The 20,000-nt window shown below is 43.0% G+C and overlaps 1 protein-coding gene across 1 annotated transcript in view; it reads left to right on the top strand.

Moving 5' to 3' along the window:
* The window catches only part of exoc6b (exocyst complex component 6B), a 204,457-nt gene that overhangs the window by 32,519 nt on the left and 151,938 nt on the right, over window positions 1–20,000 (top strand). The window contains exons 2-6 of the mRNA XM_080741978.1: window positions 4,150–4,315; window positions 5,192–5,239; window positions 6,968–7,058; window positions 7,225–7,270; window positions 11,605–11,809. Coding sequence (XP_080598104.1) covers window positions 4,150–4,315; window positions 5,192–5,239; window positions 6,968–7,058; window positions 7,225–7,270; window positions 11,605–11,809 — 556 coding nt within the window. The remainder of the gene's footprint in view (window positions 1–4,149; window positions 4,316–5,191; window positions 5,240–6,967; window positions 7,059–7,224; window positions 7,271–11,604; window positions 11,810–20,000) is intronic.

The raw sequence follows: 20,000 nt of genomic DNA, 5'->3' as shown, positions 1-20,000 counted from the left end.
TGTGTGTGTGTGTGTGTGTGTGTGTGTGTGTGTGTGTGTGTGTGTGATAAGCATCAAGGATTCCTGATGGCCATGATAATGTCAAATCCTGTTTTCATTCATTCTGTGCAGTAGTCTAGTCTCTCCTTGAACTTGTATCTTGTGAATGTTGCAGCTCTTGTTTGGCTGCAGCCTTTCTAGAGTTCAAGCGGCGTTGATACGTTGCCACCTGCTGGGCGCATCGTGTAAATGCACCCGTTTCAATGAACCTGCAGCTAAATGTTCCTCTGCACCTCCGTTTGGCGGTTCTTCTTCCTCTCGTTTATCCTCTTCCTTCTCCATTTTTGAGCGGTGGTCACAACGCTCCTATACGTGGCCGTGTGTGTGTCCGTCCGCCCGTCCGTCCGTGTCTGTATGTAGCCTAAACTTCGGGGCGTAACTAGTGCCGCACCATTTACGCCACTCGCGCAATATATACATCAAAATGTGCGGCTCGGCCGGGAATGGTGTGCTATTACCTTTCGTTCCGATCCGCCTTACCATGCCGAAGTAATCGGCAAAAAACTACGCTTAATTGTCCCCATTGACTTATAATGGGACAATGCAAGAAATCACTTTCAAGTATTTTTCTCTCGTAAACCATAGGAGCTACAGTTTCAAACCTCGGAGAGGAGATTCATAATGATTTTAAGAATGAATCGAAAAATAATTACATCACTCGGCCTCATGGTGGCGCTATAACGGCCCACTTTACGTTTTGCCCCGTAACTCTTGAACCGTAGATCGGAAAATTAAAATTTTTCCCTGGATTCCTTGGGTCAAGACGCATCTCCCCATATAGGCCACGCCCATTTGCGCCAGGATAGATTTTCCGCCATCTTGAATTTTCTCCAAAACACACTTTTTGCTCCTTTTCCTACATATTTTCTTCAAATGTCACACAAATCGGTACACATGATCTATGAGGTGGGTAAACCACGGCTCAGTTCACACGGGTGTGATTTTTTTTTATCATCACCTCTTCCATCTCTACACCCATGACATCCTCACACTTACTGGATGTGTTTCCAGTTCAAGTCTGCTGCTGGGAGACAGTCAAAACCAAGATACATGGGGGGGGACTGAACAGCGCTCAGCTGCTCTCTCAAATTTGGATATGAATCCAAAATACACTGACGATTCACGATTGTCAAACAATGAAACTGTATGCAGGCTTTGACACTAAGGGTTGCCCACCTGCCCCTTGCAGGAAAATAAAACTTTTGGGCAGGTATTAGCTCTAATTACCAACACATTATTTCTTATTATGGCTTTATTCTGTCTTATTATGTCTTAAAGTGTACTGTAAAAGAGGATGGGACCGTTTGGGTTATGTGGAGCACTGTTTAGTGATGTCAGCATGTGTATCTGTATACCAGACAGACATCGGACAGACAGACATTCGGTCCTTTATGTTGTTCCTAATATACGTGAACGACATGGCATCTGCTTGTGACTGCAACCTGTTCCTGTTCGCGGATGACTCGGCTCTCCTAGTCTCGGGCAAGGACCACTTGCAGGTTGAGAAGACACTTAACTCTGAACTAAGTAAGATCTGCACATGGCTTAACGACAACAAATTATCAATTCACCTGGGTAAAACGGAGTCCATCCTCTTTGGATCAAATCATAACCTCAAAAAAGTCGATAACTTCACAATCAAAGTGGGTGACAAGGTCATAACACGAAAAAACGAAATCTCTTACTTAGGATGTATCCTTGAAGCTAATCTTTCCAGTGAAAAGATGACTTCTAAAGTAATAAATAAAATCAACCAAAGAACTTGTTTCCTACAGAGGATCGCCCCGATGGTCAATTTCAACACACTGAAGACCATAGCTGGTGCAATAATCCAGCCCCTCTTTGACTACGGAGTCCACGTATGGTATCGTGACGCCCCACAAGCCCTGAAAACTAAACTCCAAACAGCCCAAAATAAACTAATTAGGGTCCTGCTTAGCCTTCCCTATCAGACTCACCTCACCGCTACTCACCAGTTAAGAGTGGGGTGGCTCAGAGTAGATGACAGAGTACAGCAACTTGCAATGGGCCTGGTGTACAAGATACACTACACCACTATGATACCCAAGTACCTGTCAAAATACTTTATAAACATTAAGGATGTCCATAATTACAACACCAGAGGCAGCGCCACAGATCACTTTCAACCCAGAGTCAAAACCAACAAAGGGTCAAACTCTTTTTTCTGCTATACCACCAAAATGTGGAAAGCCTTACCGAAGGCCACAAAGGAGTGTGGATCACTAGCATCCTTTAAAATTGCCATGAAAAACCACTTACAGGCAGCAGCCGTTCGCAACTGGTAAAAAAAAAGAACCTAGCCCAACCCTACCCTCCCCTGTCCCTTCTTTGTATATACTGTTTGTTTAGACTTACTGTCTTCTATTTTGTTTTTCTTTACATATCTACTGCATAGTACTGTGTTCTATTTGTCTGTCATTCAATGTTATATGAGATACTTCAATGGTTTCCAGTGGAAATAAGCTTAGTCTTTCAATGGATCTCCTTTTAGTAGACCTTGTACCAGTGAACTGTACCGTCATGAAACTGTGCCTTTTCCTATGCAAACTTCTAATAAAGTCTTCAATCAATCAATCAATTGGTAGGATGTTCCTGTCCCAGTGCTGGCCACCACAACATGTAATTAAAATGATACATTAGATAAATAATAGATAGCATGCAGACTATTCACAATACTGCAGACTATTCACAATACTTATTGAAGAATAACATTCTGTGGATAATAGTAGGAAGGAAGTTGTCCTTTAGCCATGGAGAATGGAGATGATTATGATGATATGATTGACTGTATCCCAGTGGTCTGAGCTCTGAGGAGCTTCTCTGTGATATACAACAGTGCTTCTCAACCTGTGGGTTGGGACCCCCAGGGGGGTCCCCAAATTATTATTACTAGAAGCTCGGCCGCCCTTCTAGTCGGCGCCCTGGCCAACTCGGGAACAATGTAAATAGGGAATGAATGCCCCGCCCTTTAATGCAAACCCCATTATACCTGTTGACATAGGACCCGTTTTGACCATCTGTTTGCGTGTGTCCATTTATGCCCATATATGGAGATCTCTGTAAGACCCGTTTTGACCATCTGTTTGCCTGTGTCCATTTATGCCCATATATGGAGTTATCTGTCTGTCTGCGTCCATTTTATGCCCATATATGGAGTTATCTGTCTGTCTGCGTCCATTTTATGCCCATATATGGAGATCTCTGTAGGACCCGTTTTGACCATCTGTTTGCCTGTGTCCATTTATGCCCATATATGGAGTTATCTGTCTGTCTGCGTCCATTTTATGCCCATATTTGGAGATCTCTGTAGGACCCGTATTGACCATCTGTTTGCCTGTGTCCATTTATGCTCATACATGGAGATATCTGTATCTGTCTGTCTGCATCCATTTTATGCCCATTATGGAGATCTCTGTATCTGTCTGTGCCTCCGACTGTGTTGCAGACACAGTGCCGGTTCCCCCTTTAATGCAAACCCCATTATACCTGTTGTCATAGGACCCGTTTTGACCATCTGTTTGCCTGTGTCCATTTATGCCCATTGACTCATGTGGTGTACGTGATGTCAGAGCCTTTTATGAAGTGATGTCACAATGAGTCAGCGCTTGCGCCGATTTCCTCCGGAACAGCCTGATGTCAACAATCAGCTCCGCATAAGGAGATTCCGAACATTTTGCGCCGGTTCGGGAAAACCGTGCGTCGGGTCGGGTCGAGGCCCGGCACTGCACTCCGCGCCGCGGCGGGGAACGCGCGTGCCGAATCTGAAGCCGTTGGGACGAACGGTTCTCGAGATACGCGGATTACAGACAGACAGACAGACACGCAGACACGCAGAGACTTCTCGCATTTATAGATAGATTATTATCATTATTTCTTTATTTGGGGGGGGGTCCCCAGATGATTAACTTAATGTGCAAAATTGTTTTCTCACTCAACAGTAAACAACCCAGCGTAACGTTTAAGTGTAAAGAGGGTATCTGCACATTTCTAAAGTGACAATTTAAGGACTTTTTTAAGATGATTCTGATTCTCTCTCTTTCTTTCTCTTTCTCTCCCCCCCCCCCCCCCCCCCCCCCCCCTTCCTCTCAGGTCAGTGTATGACGGCCAGGAACATGGGCTGTTCATGGAGAAGCTGGACGGGCGGATCAGGAACCACGACAGGGAGATCGAGAAGATGTGTAACCATCACTTCCAGGGCTTCGTGGACTCCATCACTGAGCTGCTCAAAGTGCGAGGAGAGGCCCAGAAGCTGAAGGTAAAGGCCTCTCCATACTATGACCGAAATGTTCGGTGAGTTGTGTTTTCCGACGTGCAAATTTCCGAACTCCCGTTCGGTCCAATGCTTTTCAGAAGTCCCGAGGGATATAATTTTATGGTAGAAAAGGACCTTTTGACCGAAAACGGCGGTTTCGGTCAAAGTATAGACAGGCCTTAACTGTTTACTGTCAGAACTGTCACATCTTCACTGTGATGTCAGGGGAACCAAATCCCTTTTATGCCCATATATGGAGATCCCTGTGGTGCCAGGGGAACCAAATCCTTTTTATGCCCATATATGGAGATATGGAGATCCCTGTGATGCGTGGGGAATAAATCCCTTTATGCCCATATATGGAGATCCCTGATGTCATCAATATTAAGCACATATCTGTGAATATCTATAGGTACAAGGGTTCTCCATCTATGGGGCGGCATAGCTCAGGGGTAGAGAAACCGTTATTAGAGCACGAAGGGTTCCCGAAGGGTTCCCAGTTCGAATCCGGGCTCCCCCTGAGTTAATGTCGAAGGGTCCTTGGGCAAGAACCCCACATTGCTCCCGGTGAGCAGGTTGGTGCCTTGCATGGTTTCCTCCGACACCGGTGTATGAATGTGTGCGTGAATGGGTGAATGTAATGCACAATCTCTGTAAAGCGCTTTGGATAAAAGCGCTATATAAATGCACCATTTACCATTTATGGGTAACTGGTCCAATATACATCACTGGCCAGATGGCCAAGACATGGACGCTTTTCGCCCTTAGGCGTCTTACTGGTATACAGTATGTGTGAGTGAGTGAGTAAGAGAGAGAGACTGAACATCGAACACGGTAGAGATTCTTCTAACTGATACTCATGTTTATTCTTTATGTCAGAGTCAGGTGACTGAAACCAACACGCGTCTCCAGGATGACGGCAAAGAGGTAAGCTGATTGGCTACCGGAGTGTCATTTCATTCATCCAATCGGGTTGTTGGCTTGCCGTGTGAAAGTAGATGCCTGGGAGCATGTCGTCGCAGAAACCTTGTATCTCCAAGTTTCAAATGTGTATGTTTTTTCACCAAGTAAAGCCCTGCTTCATCATACAAGGCTGTCGCACGAAAGTAGTGAAAAACGGCAGATCTATAAGCGCACAACGCCTCGCGCCGCGAGGCGTTGTGTGCTTGTAGATCGGCTGTTTTCACTAGTTTAGTTCATTTTTGAAATGATATATACAAAACGAACAGTCTTGGACATACAAGGTTTCCAACCCGACAACGACGATGTTTTCATGCTGGATAGAAGACTCGATGCCCTCCTTATTCCCAATGCCCAGATAGCATCAGTCCTCTCGTGTCCATCCATTCCCCGTGACAAATGAAAAAAAAACTGAACATAATGATATGTATATCAAAGACACGCCTTTATCAACCACGTACGGTACATTGAACATGTTTTCCATATACATTCCCCCTAGGGCTGTCACGATGTGACATTTTACATGACGATTAATTGTCACCCAAATAATTGGCGATTAACGATTTAATTGTGTTTTTGACGTTGATAATTACATTTCTGTTTGGCTTTTAGGCTTTGAAGTTGCACATGGTAGATATGACACATAAGCTAAATATACAAAGAAATGACTGACATATTTGACAACTTTATACTTAAAAAAAGAACATTGATAGATGCGACGCGTTGTGAGCTTGTAGATCGGCTATTTCCACTATTTTTGACTCTTTTTTAAATATATGAACGTTTTTCAACATGGAAACGATTATGACGATTATGAAAAATAATCACGATTATGTCAAATAATCACGATTTGACGATTATGTAATAATTGTGACAGCCCTACACATACGGTACATTGAACATGTTTTCCATTACATTCCCCCCCTTTTTAAAATGCAAATCACTGTTAAAACCCCACAGATGATGCTCCTGAGTTTGATTCCCAGTGCTGTCCTGCCCCAGGCTAATCAATACAACTATATAAATACAGTTCATTCATTCATTCATTCAATAAAACAATTGGTTAACCCATTTAGAACGGGTACACATTTTGTGTATGATTATTTTATGCTTTAACTATTGAAAAACAGCAGATATACAAGCTCACAGCGCGGCACCGAGTGCCGCGCTGCGAGCTTGTAGATCTGCTATTTTTGAAAAATCGTGAAAATTAGAATTTTGACCCGATTCTATAAGTGTCTTTTGAGTCCTTCTAAGATTTTTTGAAAAACCTATGTTTCCATGTCAGCAATCTGGCCAGCTACCGTCAAGGAAAAGGTCCTTTTCACTTAAATGGAGCTCAGTTAGTCTGTTCTCGAGAGACTACTATGTCAGTGGTTCTCAAAACTTTTCATGTGAAGGACCCCCAAAATTATATTTATTTGGCCACGGACCCGCATCTCAATATATCTAGTTCCAGGGACCACCCAGAAGCAAAATTTGAGTTACAAGCGTTCGCTTGGAAAATACACATATTCAAAGATTTGCACACATTTTCACAACTTTTTCAAAAATAGCAGATCTACAAGCTTGCAGCGCGGCACTCGGTGCCACTCTGTGAGCTTGTATATCTGCTATTTTTCACTGGCTAAAGCATTCATTAATCCTAGGCCTAAATGGGTTAATGTTCTCCTCTCCTTAATTTCCTTCATCCAGCTCATTCAGTCCATGGAGGAGCTGAAAGTGTGTCGTCTTCAGCAAAGAAACATCGCTTCTACTATCGACAAACTAACACAATGTCTACCAGGTACACACGCACGCACGCACGCACGCATGCACACACACACACACACACACACACACACACACACACACACACGCACACGCACACGCAACACACACACACAGGCGTCTTCTCCTCAAATTAAATTATTTGTGTATAATTTGTGTATATTTGTTGTTTTACCCTCCAGTCCTGGATATGTACAGCAAACTACAGGAGCAGATGAGGACCAAAAGGTACGAGTATTTTATTCATTTGAAGTCTTTTCCGTTTTCCTTGTGGTGTTCTGTATTCACACACGACGTTGAATTCAAACTAAAACTACACGATTGTAGCCCTGAGGTTTGGCTCGCTCCTGTTTTTTGGACATCGCTGACAAAATACAAAGATCAGCGGTAAATCAGTGTCGGCTCCCGTGAGTTCTGAATCTCTATGTGTGAGCCGTTCAGTCCTTAATGGACCGGTTATGCATATCTGTGTCATCACTCACTTTAACTATTAAAAAATAGCAGATATGGAGGCGCCCGGTGGCCTACTGGTCCAGGCGCATACCACTTAGGCATTGCTACATAGGCATGGATGCCTGGCGGCGTCGCCGGTTCGATTCCTGATCCGGACGACCTTTGCCGCGTGTCACTCCCCATCTCTCCCCCCATTTCCTGTCAGTCTACTGTCCTATCAATAAAGGCATAAAAGTAAAACAAGAAAAAATACTCCCTGCGAGCTTGTAGATCTGCCATTTTTGGAAAATCACGAACATTTGTGCAAGTCTTGTATTTTTTATCCCGATTTCATAAATGTCTTCTAAATCCTTCTTCTAAATCAGTGGTTCTCAAACGTTTTTCATGTCGAGGACCCCCAAAAGGACATGTATTTGGCCGCGGACCCCCATCTCAGAATATGTTGTTCCAGGGCCCACCCAGAAGCAAAAGAAGTTACAAAAGTTCGCTTTTAAAAATATATACGGTATTCAAAGACACGATTTTTCAAAAATAGCGGATCTACTGTACTAGCTCCTGTGAGCTTCTACATCTGCTATTTTTCAATAGTTAAAGCATTAAATAATTCTAGGGCTTGAGCTGGTTAAAGACTATAGAATCCGTCCGCACTCACAGGTAACATCTCTTTGCATTCTTCAGTTTACCGCATAAGCAGTTACACTGTTCAAAGACGCCATCTTGGCACGACCAGAAGGACACTGATGATGTGTCGCAGACACCCCAGAGAGATCCTGTTTCATGTTTTCCCAAACCTTTACATGCCAAGGACCCCCAAATAGTCATTGCCTCACAGCCCTTCTCCTCCCTCCATCTCGCTCCCTCTCTCCCTCCCTCTCACTTTCGCTCAGATCTTATGTGTGATCCACTGACACCAATCAGACATGTACAACTCAAGACGCACAATCACAAGACGTATCACAAGTTGTATAATTGTAGCAGAGTGGCTCACTGCCTCAGCCTGACGACCTCAAAACTCTAGTATCCCCCCCCCCCCCCCCCCCGGTCTAGCGGTTAAGATGTTAGACTTCCCCAGAGGAGACCCGGGTTCGAATTCCCGGGGGTGTTACAATAGTGCCGTGACCCGGATAGGGTTTCCCTGTGGGATGAGGTCGATAGGGGGGTGAATGTAGCATAGACTTAAAGGGGAAGACCACCCATTTTCAATATTGAAATATGTCATTAATATACCTTAGAGGAGTTGTGTGGAAATAGAAAAAAGGTCCCCCCCCCCCTTCTGTGTTACCTAGAACTGGAGGATTGATTTTGGGGTTTGTATTGTAAATTACAACTTGATGACATCACCACACATTGTACTTTACAATACAAACCCCAAAATCAATCCTCCAGTTCTAGGCAACACAGAAGGGGGGAAACTCCTTTTCTATTTCCACACAACTCCTCTAAGGTATATTAATGACTTCAATATTGAAAATGGGTGGTCTTCCCCTTTAAGGGCTTTGCACACAGGGTCCGATTTTCTGCTCAGAAAAAATCTGGACAAATTTGGACCTGGTGTACATGAGGTCATAGAGATACCGCGTGTTCATTTATTGTACATTTTTTCCACGCAGAAAATCGGATTCTGTGTTCAAAGGCCTCAGTCTGATGGCCTCATACATTCTTGTATCTCCCCCGGTCCATAGCCTATACCATTGTTCTAGTGGTTAAGATATTGGACTTTCACGCAGGAGACCCGGGTTCGAATCCCGGGGCGTTACACAAGTCTGTGAACTAACTGCATGTCGACGTGTGTGCAAGCGTGTTTTGGGGGCGAGCGTTCTTGTGTCCTTGGCAACATAGACATTTAAAGGTAGACGCCTCCTCCGGGCTCTGGGGCGTTGGTAAAAGAGGACTGGCAAGCTTCCGGGATTCTGAAGGACGCTTCCTTGTGCGTCACAGAATGGGATGCTCGGTAGACCAATCAGATGCGAGACTCCCTCTTTCCCACTGCAGGGGGTAGAGTAGCCTCGCAACAGCCAGACTCTCCCAGGGGAGAGTCTGGGAGTCCTCCATAGACAACGCATTACGCGATGACGTAGTCACTCACTTTGACTGACATGACAGGTCCGGTCAGTAGTCATAAGCGCATCAAAACATCGTCGGGAGATCATCAAATACGTCTTTTCCAGACAGAAATTCCAAAAGTGCAAACCGTTGTTCTTTTTTTAAGCTCTGCGATTCCGTTGATTTCAGATAAAACTTCGCTTAATGCATCTTTTATTTGCGCGAACTCGCGTCGGGGCATGGGGACCGCCATGTTTGTTTACAAAATGTGAAAGCTGCAGCAGCCGCTCGACCAATCAAGAGCGCTGTGAGGCGGGTTCGCTCGAAATGCAGCCTTTTGATTGGAGATTAGAAACCCAAGTTCTGATAAAGAGGCTCGATGTGAGGGACACCAGACCGAGAAAGGAAGCACATTGGTGATGACGTAGCTCGGGATGGCCTGCGAGGCTAGGGGCAGAGTGCCTTCCACAGTTCCACAGTTCCGCACTTCCACCAGTCCTGTTTTACCAGTCGCGCCAATGAACTCCAGCGGCGGAGGAGCTATCTAGCTTTTTTATATCTGTGCTTAACACAGGCCTCACTAAGTAGTGAGTGGACAGATAATGTGTTGTTCCTCCAGTCCACCACAAGGTGGAGCCAATGCACTTAGAATACAGCACACCTGCTTCTCTGTTCCCCCAGTCCTGATCTCCCATCACTCCCATTTTTTCTCCTCTTTTCTCTTAATACCATCCTGCCCTCTCCCTATCTTGTTTCCATCCTCTCTCTCTCTCTCTCTCTCTCTCTCTCTCTCTCTCTCTCTCTCTCTCTCTCTCTCTCTCTCTCTCTCTCTCTGTCCTAGTGCTGACCTGTAGTCAGTCAGTCTGTTGGGTCATAAATTATTACTTTGTTGGTGTTTTTTTGGCTGAGAGGTACAGGAGCAGGTCAGCCAACAAGACACACACACACACACACACACACACACACACACACACACACACACACACACACACACACACACACACACACCCCTCCTGGAAGCTGTGTGTGTGTGTGTGTGTGTCCAGATATATATGCAGAGTAAACACACACATACCGTTCATATTTAGTATAAAATACTACTACTACAAGTATGTCAATACTGAGTTTACTGACTTATTCTGGCATCTTTCCACGTTGCAAAGACTGGTATTTTTGTCTCTTAAGCTTTATTCTCTCTCTCTCTACCTCCTGTCATCTCTCTTGTTTCACGGAATACCACAAGACGATTGAAAAGACACTAACGATAATTGTATCGTGGAGATTTAATTTATCGTGATATATCATCCTCCGTCATGCTCTGGGATCAATTCACCTTATATCTGCCGAGCTGCATATTATCCGGTACCACTTAAAGTTTAAGTCTTAAACCCTCTATAATTGGTAAAAATGTACTTATAATATACGTACTTGATACAGTCTTTCTTTCACTCTCTACCAAATGTCTTTGTCAAAAAATTAGAAGTACAAGCTTGTACGTATATATCTGCTATTTGCAAATCTCCCGCCCCGGGATAATGGATATTTCGATTATCGCGACGATATCGCAGATGGCGATTTCTTTGATCACAATAAATCGTGGCATCATGACTAGGGCTGTCACGATATGACATTTTACATGACGATTAATTGTCACTCAAATAATTGGCGATTATCGATTAAATTGTGTTTTTATCGTTGATAATTACATTTCTGTTTGGCTTTTAGGCTTTGAAGTTGTACATGGTAGATATGACACATAACCTAAATATACAAAGAAATTACTGACATATTTGACAACTTACTATTTAAAAAATAACTTTGATAGTGGAAATAGCCGATCTACAAGCTCACAACGCGTCGCGATGTGACGCGTTGTGAGCTCGTAGATCTGCTATTTCCACTATTTTTGACTCTTTTCTTTAAATACATGAACGTTTTTCAACATGGAAACGATTATGACGATTATGAAAAATAATCGCGATTATGTCAAATAATCACGATTAGACGATTATGTAATAACTGTGACAGCCCTAATCATGACATTTTCATGTGGTCCCCGTCCGTAGCTACTACCCGGCCCTGCGGACCCTGGAGCAGCTGGAGCACACGTGCCTCCCCCGGGCGGCGGGCTACCGCTTCTGTAAGATCATGGCGGGCAACATCCCCACGCTGAGGCAGGAGATCCGGGACACCGCCATGAGCCAGCTGAGAGACTTCCTGGAGAGCATCAGGAAGCACTCGCACAAGATCGGAGAGACCGCCATCAAGCAGGTGAGAGGCGCGCATCCCACGCACGCAAATATACAAATAGAATGTTAGAGAGGCAGGGGCTGACATTTCTAAAAGGGCCTTTGGTGAAAATATCTGAAACTGGCAGACAGGGACGTGCTGGGCCCCTGATTCAGCCCGGGAAAAAGGGTTGGAGAGGCCCTCATTGCGCGCTATAGAGAGAGATCTCTCTCTATGGCACTGCTGCTGCTCAAAGATTTGTGACAAAGTGACAAGCCAGTGGGCAATTTACATTAGTTACATTTCGCCGTTGTCGGGTGGAAACCTTGTATGTCCAAAACCGTTTGTTTTGTATCAATCATTTTAAAAATGATTTAAACTAGTGAAAACAGCCGATCTACAAGCACACAACGCCTCGCACCGCGAGGCATTGTGTGCTTGTAGATCGGCTGTTTTCACTATGGCCAGCACGCTTTTCCCAATGGCCAGCACGCCCCTGATGGCAGACCTCCAAGCTCACAACACGTCGCAGTCGGCTATGTTCAGTACTGAACTAAGCATAATTAAGTGAATACTGGAGATGTGGCGTAACCAGGGGTGTTGTTGCCTGGATTATTCATGAAGCTTTCCCGGAAGAGAAAGATCCCATGATTGGCCGCTGCGCTGGTTGCACTGTTTTCCCCCCGCGAGGTACCAAAAAGATTTTTTTCTCCACTGGACCCCATTCATTTTCCTCTTTGATTTTCTAACCTTAATAAACATCATCATAAATACTTTATGGTTCCTGTTGCTAGTGAAAAACTGTCTTTCAATTACCATGATATGCTTTTTGTGCAAATATGGTCCCATTTATGTTAAAATTGATGATAAAGTTGCGGGGGGCGTGGCCAACTAAACTGATACCAGCCGGCTGTGTTCTTCTTCGTGTGGTGTATTTCGGGAGGCTCCGACCACATTCTCCCATTTATCCCTGTGGTTGCATGTGACCGTTGGCAGCCAATAGCATTCCTTATGATTCCTGGGGTACCATTCAAACAATGATGGCGACACCCATACAAGGGACAAGTCTTTTTTACAGTCTATGGGCGTAACGGCATTGATTTCTACACAGAGATGGCAATTCTTTCAACATAAGATGCTGCATTCAAGTTCAGGAGAGTTTGGACAAGGCAATTCTCTTGAATACTGCCTTCAGGTATGGCATGGAAAGAGGGGCATTTGCATTTCTTTCACCATAGTAAACATTACATTCATGGTCTGGATAGGGCACTTTTTACAGATGGGTAAAATAAAGGGTCCATTTGGTTACCCATCATTTTGCTGGGGACCACCTGGAAACCCCTCAAGGACCACTGGTGGTCCCCGGACCATTGGTAAAAGAAAAAGGGAAAAAAAAGGTTTTGAAGGTAAGAAGATTTTGAAATTTAGGCTATGTATTATTTTATATTATTACAAAACATCGGTTAAACGTTAGCAATCGGTGGTCTAGCACTCACCATCTGCAAACATCGGCATCGGTCAAACAATATGGCATCGGTCGGGCTCTACTTGACAGATCGATTATGAAAATAATCGTTCTTTGCGGCCATAAGATATACTTCTCTTTCTTTCTTTCTTTCTTTTTTCTGGGTGCGTCCACATTATTTTAATTTGGTCAAATTAAAGTGTGTGCGAACTAGGGCATTCACGAATAGTGATTTTTAGTATTCAAATTATTCAACCTCAAAGTATTCGAATTGTTGAATATTCCACAGGACTGGCCAAACTGTTTATTAAGTAAGCAAGAGGCGAACATTGCGAGGCGTTGTGAGCATGTAGATCTGCTATTTTCACAATATGTATCTGTGGAACCGAGTCACAATAAATGTAACACCTACAATTCCAAGTGCGTGTCAGGGTGGGGGTCCCCAGTTCAAATATGATTCTTTTCGGGGTCACGGCCTAAAAAGGTTTGAGAACCTCTGGTATAGAGCATTAACAAATTCATCCACCAGGGGCATTGACAACTCATTCTTATGACTTCCTATCTAGCCAAGCTTTATAAACTACTAGACTTACCCGTTCGAATATATGTGCTGCAAAATATGTGCAGAGTGTGGGTTTTGGGGAAAGTAACTGTAACTGCATGGTGCGTGCGTGAGAATATGTGGGAGCATCATAATGTAAGGAGCAGCCCATGGAGGAGTGTATATTTATGATGGATACCAAATAATTTAACAGCAAAATTAGGTGAATAGAAGTATGAGGATGTATTTGCTCCACATACGTTTTCTATACCCGTTGGACGATGAGACACACATCACCCGTTGCATGCGTGACCCATGGGGAGGGAGGGGGAGGGAGAGAGAGAGAGAGAGGAGAGAGAGAGAGAGAGAGAGAGAGAGAGAGAGAGAGGAGAGAGAGAGAGAGAGAGAGAGAGAGAGAGAGAGAGAGAGAGAGAGAGAGAGAGAGAGAGAGAGAGAGAGAGAGAGAGAGAGAGAGAGAGAGATTTGCCGAACTGTGAGAGAGGTGTGTGTGGGCCCGGGGCTACAGATCCCATGGCCTGGAGGAACGGACCGTAACCCTGACAATAGGCTGTAGAGCTGTAGAGTGAAGAAACGCTAAGAAATCGCTCGAATTTGGGAAAAATGAAATTCGGGCTCCGTCATCGTGTGTATAATGCTAATGACCAATGCCATGTTAAATTTGAGATCAGTCGCTGAAGCGAGTGAATAGATAATGCATTTTGTGACTGACTGACCTCTCTCTCTAATTATATGTTAGATATATAAAAAAAAAAAACAAAAAACGAATATTCGACTTCGGTGAACAACGTCGAATAATTACTTTGATATTCGAATATTCGAATATTTGGTGAATGCCCTAGTGCGAACGCTATTGTATATAGCACATTGCCTGAGGTATTCGTCAATGAGGATTCATAGCATTCAACATTGTATTCTTTACATCTCAGAGCAGGTCCACTACAGTCAGTTTATGTTCTTCAATATCTATAATAATATTATGAATATTGATTCATAATATTCATTGTTGTTCAGTCTCTTTGTCCTATACTCTCTCTCTCCATCTCTCCTTCTACCTTTCTCTTTATCTGCCTCTCTCTCTTTCTTTCATTTTCTCTCCTTTAATTCATTCTCCCTCTTGTCCTCTCACTCCATCTCTGTTAATCAGAAGCAGCTTTAGGTCGGTGTGTGTGTGTGTGTGTGTGTGTGTGTGTGTGTGTGTGTGTGTGTGTGTGTGTGTGTGTGTGTGTGTGTGTGTGTGTGTGCTCTGTGGTTTTGCTGCCAGTAAACAAGTATGTTAGACGCAGCAGGAGACGGAGACACTTGTCAACACACACACACACACACACACACACACACACACACACACACACACACACACACACACACACACACACACACAGAAGAACGTGTCTTTTCTGCACTTACCTCATCATCGTTCCCAAGGTCCAAGGAACTAGTGTATATATATATATATATATATATATATATATACATACATACACACACGTTCATGTTGTTTTATGTCCCATTGCGGTAGCCATGGTTGAAAGTGTGGTCTTTTGTTTATTTGTGTGGCTTCATTATTGAGGAATGCAACCCCCCCCCCCCCTCACCCCCCCCCCCCCCCCCCCCCAGGACCCCATATATAATGTTTATGTTCATGAGTCAATGCGTTGCTAAAGCTGAACATATATCCCATTTAGGTCTAGACTTATTTAATGCTTTAGCTATTGAACAATAGAAGATATACAAGCTCACAGCTTGTAGATCTGCTATTTTGAAAAATCTTGTTTTTTGGGGGGGTTTTTTGCAAGTCTTGAATATATCTTTTTAAACGCAAACATTTGTAACTCAAATAGGCTATTTTCTTCTGGGTGGTCCGTGGAACTAAATATTTTGAGATGGGGGATCTGCGGGCCAATTACATGTAATTTTGGGGTCCTTGAAAGTTTGAGAACCACTGATTTTAGAATAAGGATTTTAGAAAGACATTTATCGTTGCCACGCTGTGAGCTTGTAGATCAGCTATTTCTTTTATAGTTAAAGCATAAAATAATGGTTAACCCATTCAGAAGGGGTACGCTTTATTGTGTAACATTATTTTATGCTTTAAATATTGAAAAATAGCAGATATACAAGCTCACAGCGCGGCTGCGAGCTTGTAGATCTGCTATTTTTGAAAAAATCGCGAAATTAGAATTTTGACCCGATTCTATACGTGTCTTTTGAATCCTTCTAAGATTTTTTGAAAACCTGTGTTTCTATGTCAGCAATCTGGCCAGCCATCGTCAAAGAAACTGTCCTTTTCACTTAACTGGAGCTCAGTTAGTCTGTTCTTGAGAGACTACTATGTCAGTGGTTCTCAAACGTTTTCATGTGAAGGACCCCCAAAATGATATTTATTTGGTCACGGACCCCCCATCTCAAAATATTTAGTTCCAGGGACCACCCAGAAGCAAAATTTGAGTTACAACCGTGCGCTTCGAAAATATTCAAAGATTTGCACACATTTTCACGACTTTTTCAAAAATAGCAGATCTACAAGCTCGCAGCGCGGCACTCGGTGCCGCGCTGTGAGCTTGTAGATCTGCTATTTTTCACTGGTTAAAGCATTCAATAATTCTTGGCCTAAATGGGTTAAAGTGGTTAGAATATAAGTAATGTAAGTAGCACAGATTTGCGCTCCTCTATTCTAAATGGAATAGAGGAGGGCCAAGACGAGAAACATTCCAAAAGAATTATCCCTCGGAGGTGAAGAACAAAGCAAAGACAAAAACAAGAACAACGTTTTGCAATGCCTGCAGCCTCTCATTACCGGGAAACTCCAAATTGTGCTTTCTTTCTTTCTTCCCGGTTGTTTCATCTGTTTATCGCTTATTGACAGGAAAACGATTGGAGCATTCCTCATCTCTTATGCAGTTCAGTGGAAATGTCAGGCAGAAGCTGTAGCTGCCCGCGTTGACCTCTAGATGGCAGCAGAGCACAGGGTAAAACTACCACCTGCCAATTCCCCACCACCACCACCACCACCAAATGGAAAATAAATGTATGTCTGTGTGAATACATAATTATGTATCCATTTGTAACTCTGGGAGGGTACAAATATCACCAAATAGACCCTTACTGTACGTGTATATGAAACCTTAAAGGAGTAGTTCACCCCCAAATTGAATTATTTTCTATTTATTACTCATGCCATGGAGACTTGAGTTCAATAATATCTTTTGCTTTTTGTCGCATTCCTAAGACAAAACTGTGATTACAATAAATGTACCTCCATTGTTTCCAGCTGGGGACCCAAATGCATTTGGGTCCCATCCGGAATCAATGGGGGTAAATTTACTATAATCAATTTGTTTTGTCATAAAAATGCGACTAACACAACAATATATTATTGAACTCAAGTCTCCATGACATGAGTAATCAATAGTAAATTAGTCAATTTGGGTTGAACTACTCCTTTAATGGTTGCATTTGTATCCTCTCAGTGTCAGTAACTGTGTTATAGGAATACGGAACCCCACAATGACTTATGCAACCTGTGAAGCCTCGAACTGAGAATCATTGTTTGTGTCACATTCCTTCGGAGCAACTTTAATTCCCTCGACTAAAACTATGACGATTAAATGTTAGTCAAAATCTAAGCTATGATGACTCAAGCTATGACTAAATATTGACACATTTTGTCAACCAATGAAAACTAAACCACAATGTTATGGAGGACCAGTGCAGAAGAGGTCCAGTTGAACTAAGACATGTTATTCTTGGTTGCACAAGGGTGACGCACTCCGGTTATAGCAGATCTACAAGCTCACAGCTTGTAGATCTGTTATTTCTGACACGCAGCTATGTACTGTATGAATCAGGCATTATGAGCCCATCATGGCATCTTAATGCCTGAATCTTATATATTTAGTCGACTAAAACTGGACTAAACCTAAAACATTTCGGTTGACTAAAATATGACTAAGACTATTCTATTAAAAAAAGACCATAACTAGAACTAAATCAAAATCAAATGTCAAAATTAACACTGCTTCAGAATGAATGAATAATGCAGAGAATGCTTATAAGAGAGAGAGAGAAAAAAGAAAAATTATAAGAACCAACATTGCTCTCAATAGTTTATTCAAAGTGTATGCGGTCTGTGTCCTCATTACTAAACACAGCAGTTTCGTGGTAACCTTAATACTTTAACGCTTTCGGTGTAAACATGCACAAACAACACACACTCCTGGGCGAGCGCATGTATACTCAACCCCACACGTGCACACTAGGGCATTCACAAACAGTGATTTTTTTAGTCTTCGAATTATTCGACCTCAAAGTATTCGAATGGTCGAATATTCGACAGGACTGGCCAAACTGTCAAATATAAAGTAAGCAAGAGGCGAACATTGTGAACATAGCAGATCTACATGTTGCGAGGCGTTGTGAGCATGTAGACCTGCTATTTTTATATTACCTACAATTCCAAGTGCTTGCAAGTGTCAGGGTGGAGGTCCCCAGTTCAAATATGTTTATTTTGGGTGTCACGGCCTAAAAAGGTTTGAGAACCCCTGGTATAACGCATTAACAAATTCATCCACCAGGGGCATTGACAACTCAGAGAGAGAGAGAGAAAAAAAAAGCGAATATTTGACTTCAGTGAACAACGTCGAATAGTGACTTTGATATTCGAATATTCGAATATTTGGTGAATGCCCTAGTGCACACCCAGGCATGGTCCTCCTCACTAGAGTCGCTTTTCTCCGGAAGAGTTTTCCACAAGGAATGAGGAAGAAGGTTCGATCCCCGGTCGGGTCTTACCAAAGACTGTAAAGATGGGACCCCATGCCTCCCTGCTCGGCACTCAGCATCAAGGGTTGGACTGCGGGGGTTTAGATCACAACTACTGATTTCCCGAGCGCGGCACGGCTGCGGCTCACCGCTCCAATAGATGGGTCAAATGCGGAGAACAAATCTTGCTGCATACAGCAATGCGTGTGACAAAGTAGTAATCATAATCTCTTAGATCATACATGGTCAACTGGCGGCCCAGGGGCCACATGCGGCCCCCGCCTTTACTTAATGCGGCCCTCAGGTTAATACCGGAATACTGATATATTATTGAGTTCAGCTGTTACAATTCCAAACATGACCTGCTTTAATTCTGTCAGTCTATATTTGTAGCTTAATGACTAGTACAGTGGTATTAAAATGTATTTTCTTTTATGTCCAGTGTATTTGTATTAAGCTTCATAAAGTTAACATGAGTATATAACTAAATGCCTTTGAAATTCATTCAAAATGTTACATTTCAGGATTCCAATTAAAAAAGATCAAAACATAATTCAGGATTCCAATTCAAAAGAAGCAAAAATAGCCGATCTACAAGCTCAAAACGCATCGCAGCGCGATGCGTTTTGAGCTTGTAGATCTGCTATTTTTGCTTCTTTTGTATGAGATACTAGAATGACAAAGTACGACGTAGCAATATGCAATGTGGCCCTCTGGAGTGAAGGTGGAAATATAGTGGCCCTCTCCATCATCAAAGTTGCCCACCCCTGTCTTGGATACACTAGGATGAAAATGAAATTGTGTTTGGATGTGATGAACAGATTTTTGATAGTTTTGCTGGTGTAATAGCTTTCTTCAATTCATCAAGTGTTCTCTTCATTTTTGGTATTGTTCTTTCGCCAGGAAGGAATGCGACACAAATGGCACACCTCCGTCAGTGTTGTTTTTGACAGCAAATTTAGTTTTAGTCATAGTCTTTTGAATAAAATGTAATTTAGTTTCAGTCATAATTTAGTCGCCTGAAAAGTTTTAGTTTTGGTCTAATTTTAATCGACTAAATCTCACGAGATGTATTTTGGCAGGCCTCGATGGCATCGTAATGACTGATTTCACACTTGGTTGCACCTGAGAGCAACCAAACATAAAATGACTCTCTTCTCCACTAGTCCCTCCCCGACGTTTTAGTCTAGTTTTTATTGTGTTGACGAAATTGTCAATATATTTAGTCTTAGTTTTAGTCACCATAGCTTCGTTTTTATTTCGTTTTCGCCAGTGAAAAAAACATAGTCGACAAAAAGTTTTCGTCATAGTTTTAGTCGACGAAATCAACACTGATCTCCATGAATTCAAGCCTTCGCGGGGCGAGCAATCAATAGGGGGATGGGGAAGAAAAAAAAAACATTTGGGGGGTGAAATATTCTTTCAAACACTCAAAACTGTCTGCAGGC

The sequence above is a fragment of the Nannobrachium achirus genome, assembly GCF_963921795.1.
Source record: "Nannobrachium achirus genome assembly, chromosome: 14".
NCBI lineage: Eukaryota > Metazoa > Chordata > Actinopteri > Myctophiformes > Myctophidae > Nannobrachium > Nannobrachium achirus.
The sequence above is the reverse complement of the archived record's forward strand: the minus strand, read 5'-3'. Positions and strand labels throughout refer to the sequence as shown.